General features: G+C 39.7%; 1 protein-coding gene across 3 annotated transcripts in view; it reads left to right on the top strand.

Moving 5' to 3' along the window:
- The window catches only part of ATXN7L1 (ataxin 7 like 1), a 197,182-nt gene that overhangs the window by 55,995 nt on the left and 122,037 nt on the right, over positions 1-19,150 (top strand). For all 3 annotated transcript variants that reach the window (XR_005591675.1, XM_039517088.1, XM_039517081.1), the window contains exon 3: positions 6,648-6,752. Coding sequence is in view for 2 of the 3 variants with exons in the window: in XM_039517088.1 (XP_039373022.1) it covers positions 6,648-6,752 (105 nt within the window). In the remaining variant the exon portion in view is untranslated. The remainder of the gene's footprint in view (positions 1-6,647; positions 6,753-19,150) is intronic.

Here is a 19,150-nt window from a genome sequence, read left to right on the forward strand (position 1 = left end):
ACCATTGGTCTTACCCAGTATGGCCATTCTGATGTTCTTATATAGAACCCATATATACCTGCTCCCCGCTGTAACCCATAGACCCTGCTCTCCTCCCAGAACTGGGATAGAACCCAGGGGTCCCGACGGGGTCTCTCTCTCCACAGAGTTAGTAATAAAGTAAGAATATACATTAAATTTTTAAAGCCAACCAGTATCCCTTAAGTGACTTGGCATAAGATGTCAGAACATGTTGTTATTCAAGCTGAGTGGGTCTAATATTTATTAATATATTTTTTAAATAAAGGAATTAGATACAGGGCTCCTGTCAGTTAATTGCTAAGTTAGCTTCCAAAAAAACTAGAGTTTTCAAGTGCCTAAGTAGCCTCAGGAATCACAGTTCAAGTTGCCGCCCTGCCCCCCCCCAATCTGAAATGACACCCCTGCCCTGAGAAAAGCTTTGGCTAGTGCTAGAAAGGAGCCGTGCTCCTCTGGGAAATATAGGGGTAGATCCCCTTCAGCAGAGCCAAGCAAAAAGAGATTTAAACTGCCTCACCAATCTTAGTCTATGTGGATTTAATGGCCCGAATTGGGTGCTGTGGGAGCCCTGAGGGCGCATGGTACTTGGTCTTCAACACCATCTTGGGAGGTGGGTCTAACTGCCTCTGGTACAGAGTGAACGGTGACATGATCACTTTGGCACTCTCCACTCTGATACTGTAATCCCCTGCTCTGCTATTGTGGCACCATGTGTCTCAGTAACAAGATCATTCACAGTACTGAGAGATCTCTAGGTATAAGCTGAGCTAGAGTCGTCATTGCCATCTTAGGTGCTGAACGTCTCCACTATGATGCTGACTACCACCACTGCGGTGGTACTGAGTATCTCTTAGGCACTAGTCAAGCCACAGTTGGAAGTACATCCAGTAATCAGTAATTTGAGGGGCAGCTGGTAGCCAGATCATCCTTTTAGGCCACTCTAGATGCCTCCAATACCATAGCAAGATCCCTGGCAATTTCTATTGCCAGGAGGAGAGCATCCTGGCTAGTCTTCAGGCATCTCAAAGGAAGTTCAGACAACAATTGAAGACCTCCCATTCGAAGGCTGTGAACTCTGGTATGAAAATGGATGACACTGCATTCATTGAAAGACTCCCAACCTGCTCATTGGCTGCTAAGAGCGTACACGCTAGAGGGTTGTGCACTTCATAGCTTGTGTGGGCTCAGCTGATTGCATGTACCAGTGGCTCCTTGCATCCCTCCATTTCCCCCACAAGCTCCCTGTGTGCCATCCTCCTCTGTTTGAGAGACTCACTGTGACTCCTAATCTCCTCCATACCAGGGGTTCTTTGTGACCCCCATGTCTGCCTCCTCCCCTATCAGGGTACCCCAATCTCCCCCCCCCCAGCTGGGGGTTCTGTCTGTCCCCATTCCACCCTCTGCCATTTCCCTTCATGACAGGGGCTCTCCGTGCACCCCCTTTCATACCTTCCATCTATGCAAGGGACTCTGCATGGCCCCCTTCCTCCTCCTCCTCCTCCCCATACCAGGGTCCTCCAGTCCCGTCCCATCCCCCACTAGGAGCTTGGTGTGCATGCCCCCATTCCCCATGTTCCCTGACCCCTTTCCCTCCATTATTATTTATTTATTTTATTTTATTATTTTTTGTCTGAGAGAGACATCATTCTGGGTGTCAACATGATGAACTCCAGTGGGAGGACAGGCAGAGAGGAGATGGGGTATTGTTATGCTGAGGGGCCATCAGCCAGCTGTTTGATCTACAGAGGACTGTTGAAGTGCTTGAAGCTCTGTCTTTACTAACAAGATGGCATGGGGCTCCAGTTAACCCCCATTTTTCCCATCTCAGTTTTCTAGTTTTTCTCAGAAGTCAATAGAGTTCTGGCCACTGATGCCAAGAACTTTCTCCGAACATTGGGAATTGATTAGATGCAGTGTTCAGAAGGTATTGTCATTGAGTTGAGTGTAAGGCTTTTGAAAGCTTGGCCAGCCAGCTGCCAGAAGGAAATGGAAAGCTGCAGTCTTGTTCCAGACAAAGACAATGGCCAAGTGCATTTATTCATCAGAGAAATAGCTTGATTTTTGGCAATCATGGTGTCACTACCGGGGCATGGGTGGTCTGACCTTATGGTCAGAACAGGAGTCAGGAATCAGGCCAGGTCAGATACCAGGAGGTCAGAATCCTAGGCAAATCAGAGGACAAAACCAAGAGTCAGGTGTCAGGAGACAGTCAGGGTCAGGTCACCAGGAGATCAGTAGCAAGTAGAAGGAGCAGGTATTGAAGGGAAAACAGTCTGATGCAGGGAGATCCCAGTTGCATGGTCAACTTCCTGTTCTTGTGCTGGGTTTATAAAGAAGTTGTGAATCAATCAGGACTGCCAGCATTCTGCCAATCAGATTCCATGCCTGGAGTCCTCTGTCAGAGTTCAGCTTCTATTCTGGCATCTGCTAACAGGTCACTGGATAGCAAATTGGAATTTACTAGCCTCTAAGAGCCCAATGGACCAGAGGTCAAGACCTGTAGTCCCTGACACACGGTTATTTATGTCAAACATGGTTATTTAAGTTGAAAAAATAAAATTCCTGTTCACACTAGACCACCAAACTATGCAAGCTGCATCTGTGTTTAAAAATGTTTGAGACACAAGGTGGGTGAGGTATCATCTTCTATTGGACCTCACACACTTTGAGTACCTTTCCCAGACCTGAAAAAGAGCTCTGTGTAAGCTCAAAAACGTGTCTCTTTCACCAGCAGAAGTTGGTTCAATAAAAGATATCACCTCATCCACCCTGTCTCTCTAATATCCTGGGACCAACTCAGCTATACCAACACTGAAAACATTCAACGTTTGTCAAGCACGTTCCCCCCTTCGGTGCCATAGGAGGCATAAGACTTTTCTGTCTCTTTCCTCTGCACTTTCTGTGCAACTCATTTCACCCTTCTCTCCACTTTTTCCATCTCAGTACTACAAAAATTGCTGTTGGTGCAATGTACTATTAATAGTCCCCTCATTCCCCACTTTGCCTCCCCAATATTGTGTGTGGTGGAGATGCAATTGCTTCTCTGATACTGTGACCTGTCCTGGTTTCCAATTCTATCATGTCCTTGAATAGATTCTTGGAGTACTAACTCCTTCTGTTTTTTAGTAATTTCTCACAACTGGACTTCTACTAACATAGGTCCCAGAACTGGGCAAGTTTTGAAGGCCTAGTATGAGGGATGTATTCTGAGGCTTAAAAAAGCTTAAAGAATTTAGAACAGTGACAAAATGCAACTCTTAAATATTATCTATACCTTTTTATTTGCCAAGTGATAAGTCTCTGTGTGTGTGTGTGTGTGTGTGTGTGTGTCTGTTTTTTAAAGTATTTAGTGTTGTTGTAGCCGTGTTGGTCCCAGGATATTAGAGAGGCAGGGTGGATGAGGTAATATCTTTTATTGGACCAACTTCTGTTGGTGAGACACGCAAGCAATCTGTTTAAGAGCTCTTCTTCAGGTCTGGGAAACTCAGAGTGTCACAGCTCAATACAAGGTGGAACAGTGTGTCTAGCACAAGTAGTTAACATACATTTCAAGGGATCATGCAAGGTGAAGTGGCCCATTAACATCACTCCAGACTTAAGGGGGAAAGGAGGCGGGGGGGTGGTCATTAGTGGGTTATAGATTGTTGTAATAGGCCATAAATCCAGTGCCTCTATTCAGTCCATGATTTTTAATGTCTAGCAAAGTTATGCATTGAAGCTCTCCGGCTCTCAGACTTTGAGGATAAGGACTGGTAGGTCAGATATAGAGTGACTGCTTTATGAAAAGTGTTCACTCACAGATGATGTTTTTGTCTTTTATCATTTTCCTGTGTGAGTTCATTTGAGAGCTTAGTGACTGTCTGGTTTCACCCACATACTTGCTATTCGGGCATTTAGTGCAATGGATGAGGTACACCACATGTTGTGATAGGCATGTGAAGGACATATGGAGTTTGAACGCTGTGTTGTGGAGGGTGTTGATTGTTGTAGCAGTGGAGATATGTCTGCAGATTTTGAATCAGTTGCTCTGGCAGGGTCTGGTGCTGCTTTGAATTAGTGTATCCTGGTGTGTTGGGAGCTTGCTACTAATGATGAGCTTGGAGAGGCGATGCAAGAATAAGAATAATTTTTTTCCCCCAAACTCTTATAAACTTATAACGAGGCTGAAACATTTCATAAATGTAATGCAATGGATGATTCTTGAGCTGAGAGCTTGTGCCAAGTTTCAGACTGGTGAGGGAATCCTTATCATGGAGTTACAAGGTTCTGACAGTGGGAATATACAAATGGAGAGCCAGTAGCAAAACCCTGGCTTTAGCATTGCTGTATCTGTACTGCAGTGTAAAGTGTTTTTAAGATCAATAACTTCAACCTCAAGCTAAAGCAGAAGGAATGGTCTCCGGAGTTCTTAAAATTATATAACCGTATTAGATGTGAGATTAAAATAAAATGGCCTGCCAAATTGTTCTTTTGTCGACCAGTAAAACAAATAGCTGTGAAGAGGAACAAGGCTTAGTATGCAGTGTTGGTCCCATCTGCACTAAAACTGTAACTAGTTAGGGGGTTAAATCACAACATGGTTTATTTATAGTGTGGACAGGGTCTAACGATGATCCAGTAACAAGGCTAAAACCTTGGAAAGTATAAGGCTTTAGCATGGTTAAGGGGCCACGGTTAGGTTTCATCTGAACTATAACCTTTGACCATGTTGTAACCAGATCTCGTGACTTTGTAATAGCAGTATAGATTGGGACTTTTGCTTTCCTCCACATCCTGGCCTTTAGTATCTCTTCTTGAGAGGGGCCTGGTTCTGGCCAACCTTAGTTGAATCAGGGTCTTTTAAAGTCCACTAACACTGCTCCTTTATTGAATCATGGAGAGACTGCTCTGCTCTTCCCGTTCCCTTGCTCTCTGAGAGACTGAAAACACTCGCTCCCAGCCTTTTCAACCTGAAGAGTGATATTAGTCCTAGGCATCGAACTGTAGGCTTTCCCACAGGGCAGTGCAGAACATGACACAATTTTTAATGAAAACATATCATTCTGGCACTACCATTATCAAGAAACAATGAAACAACTTTGGTAATATATTCACCCACTGAAAAAGCTACTTGTTTGAATAAACATAAGTTATAAGACTTGCAGAGAGGTCACATATATTAGAGAATTGATAGTTAAACATTCATCTGTTTATCATTCTCAGCTGGTATTTTGAGTGTTTCCGAGCCATTTAATTTTTGTGATGGTCCTGCACTAGAAGGTTTTTTTTTAATGTTTAATTTTAATTTAAGTAAATGGAGTTTGTCGTTTAAATGGCAAAACAGTGCTGAAATGAAAGCTACCTTTTAAGGAACCTGCATCAGAAGCAGCATTTACAAGCTTTTGAGTAGATCTTTCAAATGCGGTACGTAGTACTAAGGACCATCATGTGACATCTTTGAGTAAGTCATGGATCTGTGCTGAGGGGTAGCATGGACCACAGTTGACATTGTTGATACTCGGAGAGGCATTTAACAGTCCAGCAGTGCATTTATTGTTTGCCCAAAAGAATCTACCATTACCTACCTACCAGGCCTTTCATTTTCAGTTGTTATTTTTTTAAACTTCAGTATGTTATCAGTGTCTATTACAAAATTTTTAAAAAATGGGTGAAAATGGGTGCACAGTTGTCTGGGTAAATATTGAGGTTAGTGTTGGGGGTGGGAAAGGAGAGAAAAAAGCCACACATAGAAAAAACTAAGTAATTTAATGCTGTGGTTTATTTCATGGACCACTCATTAACTGTATATACACCTGCATGTGCATGTGTGTATCTCTTCCAGTACATTTTCTTACTTTAACTGACAGCCTCGCCTTTACACTTAGACTGATTTATTATTAACATAACCATGTCTACCTAATGTAATGTTTTGGATTGTCTTAACATAATCAATATTTTTGTGTACTTGAGCAGTACAAATTTGGGGTGAAAATGGGTAAAAATAGTAGCTTTTGTCAAAGCTGGGAATTTTTCAGTAAAAATAAGTAAAACTGAAAACAAAAGGCCTCATTTACCTAACGCTGATAGATTTAATGGAGTTTCCCAGTTGGTCAATGGAGAATGCTATTTTGGAGATCCTTGGCTCCTGAGACCTCTCTCTAAATTCTTAAAAAGTAGAATCTGCTAATAGTCTACAGAGAGCCAAGCTCTTAAGTCATTAGCTGCTGCAGAACTCATGCTCCTTGTTTGCTGAAATAATAACAGAAATTAGAGATGGGAAAGACCTATAAATATTTCATTTTGTGAGTCCTTTCCCAGTGCAGGACTGTTCCTTACAACGTGTTCTTGAGTTCTTTGTTCAGTATTACATTTATTTCCAATAAGTATTTAGACAGGGGTGCTGCTTCTTGCATTCGGATTGTCAGAATAAGATGTTCTGTCCACAGCTTAAATAAAGGATCATAGAAATTAGAGCTGGCAAAGATCTATTTTGATAACATACCACCCACACTGTCCTTACAGAGAATATTATGTAGTTTTTGTTTTTACAAGTATAATACTAGTAATCCTACAGTATCTTTAATTTCTTTTAAATATACTCTTAACGCATAACTTCTAATACTTGTATATATTTTTTAACTTTCCCACAGATATGCACTTATTTGGCCATTATCCAGCTCATGACGATTTCTATCTAGTAGTGTGCAATATCTGCAATCAGGTAGTCAAGCCACAGGTTTTCCAGTCGCACTGCGGTAAGTGAAAATTTTCATTCCTGGATTACAGTGCCAGATCAGTGTATGGTTCTCATAAGAATCATGGCGTACAATCATGACAGAGGCATTGCAAAGGTAATCCTCTTGTCATCATGTCTGTTTTCAGTGCAGAATGTCACAAATGCCTGAAAGCAGCTATGAGTTTCTTATAGGGAAAGTTAAAATAATTATCCCAGAAGCTAGGCTTCTCAAATTGAACCTATTATAACAAATTAGATAATACCTGCAACTAGATACTAACTAGACCAAAACTATTTTGATGTAACCTTGAAATGGTCTCTGTCAAAGTTGGGCACTTGGGTCACTTGTAACCAGAACACAGAAGGAAAAGTCTCAAGGATTTATATTGAGGAAGCTTGAAATGAAGGTTTATCTGTTGCAAGTTGCTTTAATAATAGCTTTAATAATACCAGGGGTTGTAGAAATGTGTAAATACTTTCTCTAAATTAGCCTGCTAATGATAAGATTACAAAATGTATCCTTATTTTGATATCTGAAATCAGAGCTCATTTTGTTGGAAAAGCATTTTTTATTTCGCTTTAGCAAGCTGCTTTTGGGCATTTTCTGCAAATCTTCACCCCAAGTTCTAGTCTCATAGTTTATTATTTGTCCATTGTTTTCATTTATACAAATAAAAGGGAGTGGCAGGGCATGGCCGGGATTGGCCAAGACAGTAAACTGATGAGCTTTAATGAATTCCTGAAAGTTTCGTACATTTTCCTCTGAAAACTTCAACTTAATCAAGTTAGTATTTGAGAGAGTATTGCAGAACAATGAAAAGTAGCTAATACTGAAGGAGGGATAGCTGAAAATGCATCAGAAAGCAAAACTGAAGGTAACCCAGTCAGTTTTTACTTTTTTCTGTCGCAAACAGAGTTCATAGATCCTGTGTATTGTTCAGTCTTGTATGCAGGAAGCAATTCAGTAAGTGGAATTCTGCAGCAGAACTGTAGAACAGGAAATGTAAAAATACTACCTCCACTTTGGAGGAGCACTTATTAAAAGTTAACTGCAGAAATCCATCTGTGTAAGACCAACTGGAAGCAACTGAAGTCATGTTGCAGGCAGTTAGGTGCCACAGATCAGCATGGTAGGTTCTTAGAATTGTGAAACAAAGCATAATAAATGAATGCCGCATTGAGTATCTTGTGAAAAGGACAAGATCTGAAATCATGAGTATCTTGAGGCTCCAATACCAACATCATGAAAATTCAGAACCTAGACGCGTAGGTCACGAACGTAATTATTTTTAAAGGACCAATTCCAGGGTTGTAACTAGTAATTTTTCTTGAACAAACACACTTCCCCTCCCCCCGTAGCCTCCAGTCTGCATTATATTTGTATTTTCCCAAGGTAAACAGGCCTCTACACACGTGGTCACTGATAACATGGATATATTAACTGTATACACTTTATCAATGTGCTAATAAAGGCTTGATGCAGAACAAACAATTGTGTATGCTGCAGAATTGCCACACAAGGATAATTAAAAATTATTTGCTGTGGAATGCATGATACATGCTGGCCTTCAGCCATGACATGTTGGCCTGGAGTAAATATGAAAGATGGCCGTCTTTCTATTAAGCAAACATACATGATCCCTGTTAGAAACAAAATACCCCCCTCCCCCAATCAGTAATCTGATTTCTCCATCTGATCACTGAAGTTTCAACAGAATTATGCACAGGGCCGGCTCCAGGCACCAGCAAAGGAAGCAGGTGCTTGGGACGGCCAATGGAAAGGGGCGGTATGTCTGGGTCTTCAGCGGCAATTCGGCGGCGGGTCCCTCAGTCCCTCTCTTCCTCTTTGAGCTGCCGCTGAATTGCCGCTGAAGAATGAAGCAGCACGATTGAGCTGTTGCTGAAGTGCCACCGATCGGTTGTGTCTCTCTTTTTTTATTTTTATTTTTATTTTTTTTTCTCTCCCCGCTTCGCCGCTTGGGGCAGCAAAAACACTGGAGCTGGCCCTGATTATGCAGCAGCAGTTTCTGAAAGGAATTGAGTGTAAATGGCATAAATCCAGTGTTAGCCTGCATGTCAGAGAAAACTAACCAGATTAAGAAGATTTTTTGCCAGAAAAGTAGTAGAGTCCTGTGGTTTCCCCATCAAGATGTGAGTTACATATATGAAAAAATGGTATGTGTTCTTAGGGACAGGGGTGCAGCAAACTGTATGAGGAAATCTAGTAGAGTAAACAAGGGAGGAATCTAATAATGACAAAAATACTTTAAAATCAAAAGCTACATTCAAATCCTTAGAATTAGTACAGGGGATATTTAAGCAGATGATACTACCATAACAGAAACTATGGCCTATGCTCCTCAGCAAAAAGGAAGACATTTGTCATTGAATGGCAAGATGCACCATTTTTTATGCATGTCTGAAGGGCATTTGTCACATGGAAATCCAGCATGGTGAATTCAGTAAGAAGGAAAGTAAACTATGACAGGTAAATTGTAAAATGGAAATTAGGAGGGTCAAGAGGGAATTTTAACAGCTAATAGCCAAAGCTCATCAGCAAACAACAAGGAATTCTTCAAGTATGTCAGAAACAGGAAGCCTCCAAGCAGGTCAGTAGATGTGCTAGACTACCATGGAGTAAAAAAGAGAAACCCTGTGTAGTTAAGGATATTGCTGAGAAGCTAATTAGTTTTTTGCTCTGTAGTCACTGCAGAGGAATTTTGAATACCTACCCAGACCTATTCTTTGTGGATAAAGATGAGTGACTGCAAGAAACTGAGCTGACAAAAGGTGCTGGAACAAAATGATCATTTAAAAAGCAACAAGTCGCTAAGACCAGAATTCCGAAGGTACTTAAGAATGGAACGGCTGAGCTGGTAACAAAAAAAAGTATATATAATTAAAATCATGTACTATACTCGAAGAGAGAAAGTTAGCCAAGCTACTTTTCTTTTAAAAAGGTGCTAGGCATGCCCCTGGGAACTACAGAAGCCTTACTTCAGTACTAGGTATAGTACTGTTCTAGGTATATAACAAAAAAATTATAAAACACCTTGCATGGTAAGGTAGACACAAACCAGCATAGCTTATATAAAGAGTTTTTTACCCCATCTTTTTGAATGATTTAAGACAGTCAGCAAAATAGTTGACGAAGTAAGGATGGTCTTGTGGTTAAGGCACAAGATTGGGACTCTGGATATACTGATTCACATCTCTGGCACAGACTTCCTGTGTATCTGTGGGTAAGTCTCTTAAAATGACTCTCATCCTTGCAATAGCCCTGTGATGTAGAGAAATATTATCCCCATTTTACAGATAGTTAACAGGCAAAGTTTACTGTTTTGAGGTGCTCAGATAGTATCTCTGTACGTTCTCATTATTTCCTAATGTGCTGATTTTTAAGAGTGTTTAATATAGTCCCTCGCAAGAAGTTAAGAAATCAAGTCACAAAATGAATGGTTAAGTTGTTCTGTAGATTAAAAACTGTCTCTGAGACAGAAGATAAATATCAGGAAACGTGGCCAATTTTAAACATGGAAGAAGGTTAACAGTGGGAAGCCCCAAGATTCCATAACTAATATCAATGTTTAGTTTATTAATCATCAAGCCAATGATGTGAAGTTGGCAGAAGTTGCAGATGACACAATTATTGAGATAAGTCAACTAGAGAATAAGGAATTCCAAAGAGACCTAAAGCTAGGCAATTAGACAACATGATGGCACATGAAATGCACTGTAGATAAGTGCAAGGTAACGCTCATTGAAAGGGGTAATTTGAGCTCATGGTGCACTTTGGATCCTAATAAGTTATCACTCATGAGAAAAGAACTATGTGTCACTCTGCATAGCTCAATAAAAATGTCTGCTCAGTGTGCAGCAGTGATCTAAAAAAGCAACAAAATGTTTAACTCCATTATAAAAAGGAATGACACTATTTGAAAATATTACATCACTGTCTAACTTTCCAGTGTGCCCTCACACAGAATACTATACTTGATTCTGGACACCTCCATCTCAAGAAGGATATAAATGAAATATTGTAGAACAGGCCCATAGAAGGGCAACAGATAAATAGATGAATGTGAAGATTTCCGTGAGAGAAGAGACTAAAACTATTAGGACTCATTTGTTCAGAGAGGAGACATATAAGAGATGGTGTGATAGAAGTATATATAATGAGTGGCATAGAGAAAGGCAGTTGGGAGCCTCAGGTCATCCATATAATAAAATATATTTAAAAAATCTAAGAAAATTAAAAACAAATTTAAAACTGATAAAAGTACTCTTTTATACAAGGCATAATTAACTTGTGGCACTCATTGCCACAGGATGTTATTGAGGCCAATAGTTTAGTAATATTCAAAAAAGGGTTGGATTTATGTTAAATATGCATTTACACTAGCTAGGATGAAATTGATTTTAAAATCTCGTGTGATTAGACAGAAGGCATCTACCAGCTACTTGGGGCTAGGAAGAGTCTTTTCCAAAGGGCATGTCATTGCAGCATTGTCCATTATGTGGGGGTTTACACTTTCCTCTGAAGTATCTGATACTGGCCACTGGCAAACAGGAAATTGAATTAGACGGGCCATTGGTCTGCTCTGGTATTGTAAATATTTACTCTTTTTCAATATTACTTTATTTTGAGTTCTGGAAAGCCTTGGAACTAATTTGCTGAATCAATTTTGTTCAATTGCAGTGTGTAGCAGTGTGCCCTGTTCTTTTGTGTCTGAATTCAGAGACACCTCACTAGGAGGATATGAGGATACTTTACACTGTTCAATTGAGTTTGAAACATAGGGTCTTGCATGTCATGAGCTACAATTCTAAAGGTGTGGAGGAGGCAGAGAAAGGGGAAAACAAATCACTGTGGAAGCCACTATTATTGGCTGTCCTAGGTATGCAGGAAAAAAACCAGCAGAACATTGGTTTGTAAGTTTTGCCTTTTTTCTCCTTACTCCTCCTCCACACTAACTGTAGGACATCTGTATAATTTAAACCCTGAATTTTATCAGGTATTTTGCATTACTAATTTTCTAATCTGCAGATTCATTTGAGCATTTATTTTTATAATTGTAATTTTAGATTATTGTAATGTGACCAACTGGGAGAACCCTCTCTTTTTCACATGGCGGAAAAACTCACCTGAAAAATACTCACTTTTGCATTTTTATTTAAAAATCTTAGTAAAAAGGTTTGGGTTTTTTTGTTTTGTTTTTAAATGTTGGTAACTATGCTATTGTTTTCAAATAAATAGTTTAAAGGCATTATTATAATGTTAGGTTCAGAGAGTGGAAAAGGCAAGGCCAGTTATAGCTAAGGTGTTTCGTTTTCTCTTCTATTTTTGGATTTCTGTAGGAGTCTCTATTACTGTAGGGTTTGTCTTTTACTACTGACATAGAAACAGAGTGAAGCTTGGGGTTCTCACAAGGTTTTTTCTTGTCTTGTGTTTCTGCTAGTTTCCCTCTCTAATATAATTTCAAAAACTAAATATCGGAGGGAGTCAGAGTTGCAGGCGTTAGGGTTGCAGCAGACCATGATGTGGAAGTAATGGAGAGGAAAGTACTATCTGGATGAGAGAATGTGTGTGTGAAACTAAAGCATAAATGAAACAAAAAATTGGCTTTTATTGACAAATGCATAATAGCTTATATAGCTACATAATTGAAATACATTTTTGCTTGAGTTGCTCTTCAGTTTCAGTATTCCAGATACTGAGGTTCATGCCAGTTTTGCTCTGAAACCATTTGCAAGTGGCATCATATCAGTCAGAATGTGTCGTCAATCCAGGCATTGAGCCTGTTGTCTATTCGTGAATGCCGTTGTCCTGAATAACAAGTATGTTGTACTATTGCACTGAGTTATCCAGCTTTAGACTTTTAAAACTATTTAATCTGTGTACATTATATGCATGAATATCCAGTGTTGCAAGCATATAGTTGTGGCTACTTCTGCAAAAAATCATTTTAAATGATGTCATCTAGTTGTGAGACTGGTAATGTAGTTCAGTGCACTTTACCATATGGAAGACAGACGTTTGAGACTGACATCTTGGCTATTATATGCTGGCCTTAGTGGCATCTTGGAACACACTTGGGGGGCAACACAGTACTCCTTGTGGTGGTGGTGGGTGGGTGGGCGGGCGTCATGTCCTCAGTGCGCTCTCTTTCTAGACATCTGTTTTTGTAGAAGATTTTTTTGAGCTAGTAATCCACGGTGTGAGAGGTTTGTCCACATGGCTTTCATTAACTGGAATCCTGTTCATTTGCCCCTTACTAAATAAGATTGGATTCTTGCAGTTCTCCACTTCACCTTTCTCTCCCTTCCCCCTTTTCTTTACAGTTCTCAGCCAGTTTTAAATAATAAAAAACTGGGGTTGTAACAGAAAATGAAAGAGAAATAAATGTAGTTCCAATTATCAAAAACAATGAAATGATGATCCTAGCAATAACAGCCTTGTAAGTCAGTCTTTCCCTTTTAAATGAAAGTCTCTCTTAACAGGTGGCAGTGGAGCCATGAACAACAAGCAGAATAGGTTTGTAAAAAGAATAGAACTTGTCAGACCAATTTGATGACTTTTTTTATGATAAAACAAACTTAGTGAATGAGGGAAAAGTGGTAGATATAAAATTACTGGAATTTAGGAAATTGTATGATATAATGTCTCAAAATCTTACATTTAAAACTGACTGAAGGAACTTAGTGTGGTGATAAATGGTGAAGTATCATGTTTGGGGAGATGTGGAGTACTGCAGGGATCAGTTTGGGTTAGCAATGGTCTAGAAGAAGGAACTACTAGCAAATTAAATCTGTAGATGGTAATAGTTTACAGATATATAGTACCTTCCATTCAAAGATTTCAAAGCACTTTACGGAAACGGAGGGACAGAGAGGTAAGGTGACATGCCCAAGATTGCACAGGAAGCCTGTTGCATAGCTCCAGAAGGAGTGCAGCTCTTGTGCACTTCAATCCTTTGCTGCAACTGCAAGAATGCCCTATCCCAAAAGGGAGATGGGCAGAAAATAAAATTAGCCTCAACTTGGAAGAGAAACCAGCTAATAACATGTGAGGAAAAACTAAATTGAAGCATAGGTATTCAGTTGGAGGGAGAAATTTAGAAAGCAGTATAATGAAAGATTGTGGATGATAACGCTGGGGGAAAATGAGGTATAAGTTTGTAAAGCTATCTGAAGTTGTATGCTATGGAGTAGGAAGATAATTGTTCAGTATAACTACACCTTGGCTATGACTGCCCTTGGAAGTACTTAGTTTGTTATCATAAATGTATTGATTAATTGGAAGATGCTCAGAGAAGAGCAACAAAACTTTGTAGGGAGTTGTGGGGACTGATTTGAGGAAAGACTGAGTTATGGTAAATATATTTTGCTTGGCTAAGCTCTGGATAGGTGCCCCTTTTAACTTTTGTACGAATCTAAATAATATATAAATACAAATATATTTGTAGACTGTAAACACCAAAGAGGAACATGAAATATTTAGGCTAATAAATGGTGGCATATTTAGGAGTTGTTAAACTGAAATTTAAGAAAGCAAAATTTAGGCAGGCAGACTATCAAGAAAAGCTTTCCAGCAGTGAGATTGGAGGCTGAGAAGTAGTTTCCAGGGAAGTGGTGGAAGTCCCATTACTTAGATAATTACAACAAGGCAGGACAAAATATTAGTAAGTGTACACTTGAGAATAATCCTGCTTTGGCAGAGAAGGACTAGATGACCTAGAGGGTCTTCGCCATTATTTACTTCTGTGGTATGATTTTATTGTTCTGTGCTTCCTATCTGCAAGGTCATTTTACCATATGCCTTTAATTAGGGGCAGAGACTCTCATTATATAAGAGTATGGTGACAGGTCGGGGAGATCATGCACACCTGATTTGTCACTTTCTAATTATGAAAGCTAGGGTTGGCATACCTGTTTTTTTCACAAGATGTGCGTAGGGGATAATCTTTCTTTTGATCTCTTTACTACAGAAACATTTTTTTTAAAAACATCTAGGACACCCTACAGTAGTCTAGAATATAAAATCCTTTCTCCCTTTGAAATCATTATTTATATCCTCAAAGAGATTATATTCTGAATGCATGTAAGATTAGCTATTTTGCAGAGTGATGGTAGGTACAGTAGAATTTAATGAACTGTGATTCAGAGGAAGAAGGCTGAGCTGTAAAATGAATGAGGAATGGTTCACTCACCGTACATTGAACTAGAACAGTGACTCTCGAGTGCATCCACTGTGACTTCTGGGGTCCCAGAGCCCATTCTCCAAACTCCTTGCTGCGGCCCCTGGCTCTGCTTCTTAAAGCAGTGCCCAAGCCCAAGGTGGGCCTGGTGATATTTCATTATAGTTTATGGGGCTGCTGCCTGTGGCTGTGGGAAGGAACCTGCCCTCTCTCGCCACCCCCTTTGGCTCATTGTCAAGGAGGCGCTGGCATGCCCTGATTCGCCAGACCTCATTGTTTCCCGGCTTGCCTTCCATTGAAGGGGAGTGTCACTCATTAAGGTACCACCTGACCAGCTCTGAAATAATCACCTTGTAGGGGGAGGAGCAAGGCACAAGTGGGAAGATGTTGTCCAGGAGAGACTGCATAGTAGTGGTGCTGCTGCTGCTGCTGCTGGGGAGCTGAGCCCCAGAAACAACTCTGGGGCAGTGTAAGCCAGGGAGTGCAGGTGCAGGACTGTACACAGGCTGCAGTGAACTTAGGGGTCCAGCTGGGAGAGAGCACAGGTGGCAGCTGTTGCAGGGACACAGAGGACCATGGAGCACATGGACTAAGGACAGGCCCAAGGAGCAGCCTGAGTTGAGTGTGTGGCCTCCAGAAGCCTCCCCAAGGGTTCTAGCTCAGAGGAACCCATTAGTCAAGGCAGCCTCAACCACAGTAGCAGCTTCACATTCCTTGTGTACCACTATGAACATACAAAACCTTTCTGCTGAAAAGGAAGCATAGAAGTGACCAGCTCACACTGAATCTAATAAGAGTGACAAAGGTAACTCTGACTTGTCAGCACCACCTTCTGCAAACCTTAACCGTGACATACACGAGGAAAAGAGGGTGTTTTAGAGTGAATGGGAAGACAAGTATTTAGTTTTGTTGGAACCAAATTCATCTGAAACTATAACGATTTGTGCAATATGTAAAACAGTACTTCATCAGGTGAAATCATACACTGGGCAGCATCATTATAACACTCATTAATCAGAAGTAGAGAAAAACTATGGTGACATTTTTTCCCATAAAAAGCTCTTGGGTAAAATCAGAAGTGAGACACTTCAATAACAAAAGAAACAGAAGGACTTCCTTCCCCAAAATGATGAATTCCATGTGGCAACACTCAAGGCAAGTTATTGCATTGTGTTGCATCACAAACCATTTTCAGATGGTGAATTTGTCACACCTTTAGTACTTTTTGTTCAACAGGAAAATCAACTGTTTTGTGATATGGCCCTTTAATTCATTAATTAAATACATATTATTCTTTACAATTATTTTATTTATGACACTTCCAAATGACCATGTCACTAGGCTGTCACTAATATAATATTTTAACTGTCAAAATGGCGGCCTCAGCAAACATTCATTTGAGAGCCAATGAACCAGAACATAACTATTTTTTGTTTCTCATAAGCATTCTGATATTATCGGTGATAATAATTATCTAATAAATAATTATTTTATTAGAAACAGCATCAAAACTGTGAAAAAGTAAATCTATCAAGTGTATCATGTCTACTAATGAAATTACTGTTTTCTCTAATTGTTAATGTTTTGTCCAGTGTATTATGACCTTTGTCGAGGAAAGAAAAGCGCTTGTATCCTTGATGAAAAAAGGAAGTTTGATGGTTTCTCATTCGTACATGGTGTTTTTCACTAATACATATGATCATTTAATTACCTTGTCAAGACTTGCAATACAAAGATGTTAAGCATAGGCCAATTTTTTTCTTTTTGTATTGTCATGTTGAGGCTAGATTTTCACTCCACATAAGACTGAAATAACAAAAACTAGCCTCATTCCACTTGCTTTATGTCAAGTCTGGCAGAGTTGGTTGACATTTAGTTAGCTGCCAAGAGCATGCACTAACCTTACTTTTTTTTGGTGTATTAATTTTTACCTTTATGTATTCTGGATAATTTAGTACACATAGGGGTTTTTGGGGGTGTGTATGTGTTTTGGTTGTTGTTGTTTTTTTGCCCACTATTTTTCATTTCATTTACTTTGAATTAGGAATTGCACAAGCAATTTCTCTCTATGAGAGACAGATTGAGAAGGTGAAATCTGCTCCTGCCTGAGGCCAAGGCATTGGGCTGCAGCGCAAACCCCCCCCCCCCAGCTCTAATCTGGGGTTAGAATGCCAGCTAGAGGTGTGGGGTGTTTAGGACCACTACATCTGCAGAATCCCAGATTGCATGACCTCTTATTTTGGCTGGTCCCAAATCAGCCCTCCAAGCTGGCCTGCATAAAACAAAAGCCACCTGCTTCAAAACCCCTATTCATGCATAGCCTGGCTGCAGGATTTAAGTGATCTTGAAAGCCTTGCACAAGCCATCCATATCTGCATTAAACTAATATGGGGCATGTTTGAACTCTACATCATAGTAATTGCGTGGGTGGGAGATAGGTATCTCTGGTAATTTGTGTCTCAGGCAAGGTTTTTAATAGAAATGTAGTTTTAAATAGTACCTGGCAAAAAGGATTTCTCTCTGAAGGGGTATCCATTTATAGGACTCAGCTATTGAAGTTCAAGGGTAGCATTAGGTTTAAGTTTAATCTCCTGTACATTATAATTTACAGGCTGAGTTTAGAGCATCATACTTTCAACTGGTGTTTGACAGAATAACTGTTGCTTTTGGAGAAATAGAAAAAAAATCTCCGGCAAATATTGAATTATAGGCTGGGCTGTTGACACCCTATTATTAAAGTTGCACAACACACCCCATTATAAGACTGATTTCAGATAATGCATGCACACAAGTAGGCCAAATTAAGGTTGCACAGGCAACCTCAATTTTGGCATTTCTAGCTTTTGAATGCTTGGCTTTGCAAACTTAATGTTCTTTTAATCCAGTTATTGTGTATAATGTTACAAAAGTCAGTGCAAGCTTCAATTTTAAAGGCAGAATCCCATTGAAATCCATGTTTTCGTTAGTTTAAAATTTAATCACTGGCTATGTTTTTACATGCCAAATATATTCTTTCAGATATCAATTATTTGGAATATATATATATACAAATACATACTGTATTTCCAACAAGTAGTCCAAATAGCACTTTTGTTTGAGACTGAAAATGTGAATCCCTATAATATCCCCTATTGTTATGTTGAGAACTGTTGGTGGATTGGTTGTGTTGTGACAGCACTAGTAGAACCACCGATATAAAAAGGAAGAATTTCATTAATTTATTTAGTAGTGATTCACAAAATATATTTTAAAACTTGGATTGTGAATTTAATGCTGTGAAAGATGTTGGATTTATATCACTAGAGTCTGAAGCCTTGTGTTTATTGCCATAGCAGGTATAGCACATGCAAGCTTTTTAACATGATTCTGCCAATGTGCCACCGTATCGGCCTGGTGAGAGTCATGAGGAGTTCATTTTCCAATACTTGGCCTCTCTGCTGAGCCTGCCAAGAAGGATGTCCATTAATTGCCAGCTGTAGTGGTTTTTGTGGTATGGACTTGTCCACTATGAACTGGATTGGGATCATCACCTGGGCATAGATGTATTGATGTATAGCACGATAATGGAAGATACTTGTTTTCCCATCTCTGGTCTGGTGCCAACATCCATCAAGATGTCTTTTTAACATACATGTTTGGGGTTTTTATGAATAATTTTGTGAATTCCTGACTTGTGGGCTCAATCCAAAATCATAAATAGATACAAGTAAAAAACAAGCCAGATCAAAACATATCAAATTGAAACATACTGTAAAGAAGGTGACTCTGACTCTGATTTTGCGGTTGCTAAAGACCCAAGTATGAGATCATAATCTCTACTGTATGCAGAGGTGTTAAGTTCCTTCAAAGCAAATGTACTTTGTCCTTCCATCCTTTTACTTATCTTGTATATGATCAACATAAAGATTTGGTCCTTGCTCTGACAAACTGTGCAGGTGATAGTTTATTTGACAATGCTCTGCAGGAAATATAATTAGTATTTGGATTAGTCACTGATGTACATTGCACACACGGGTTACCCTTGAATTCCTAGGAAAATGTTACATGCATATAAACCTGGAAATTGGAATTTTTTTGGCAGTTTTCTAAACTCTGTTTCCTGGTTCATATGCTGAGTGCTATTGAAACAGGAGTGCATGGTGGCACTACAACCCGTATATTTTATTTCCCACAGAACATATGTATGAATTCTGGTCTACCTTCCGTCTCAGTGCCCGAT

The sequence above is a fragment of the Mauremys reevesii genome, linkage group 1 (genome assembly GCF_016161935.1).
Source record: "Mauremys reevesii isolate NIE-2019 linkage group 1, ASM1616193v1, whole genome shotgun sequence".
Taxonomy (NCBI): Eukaryota; Metazoa; Chordata; order Testudines; family Geoemydidae; genus Mauremys; species Mauremys reevesii.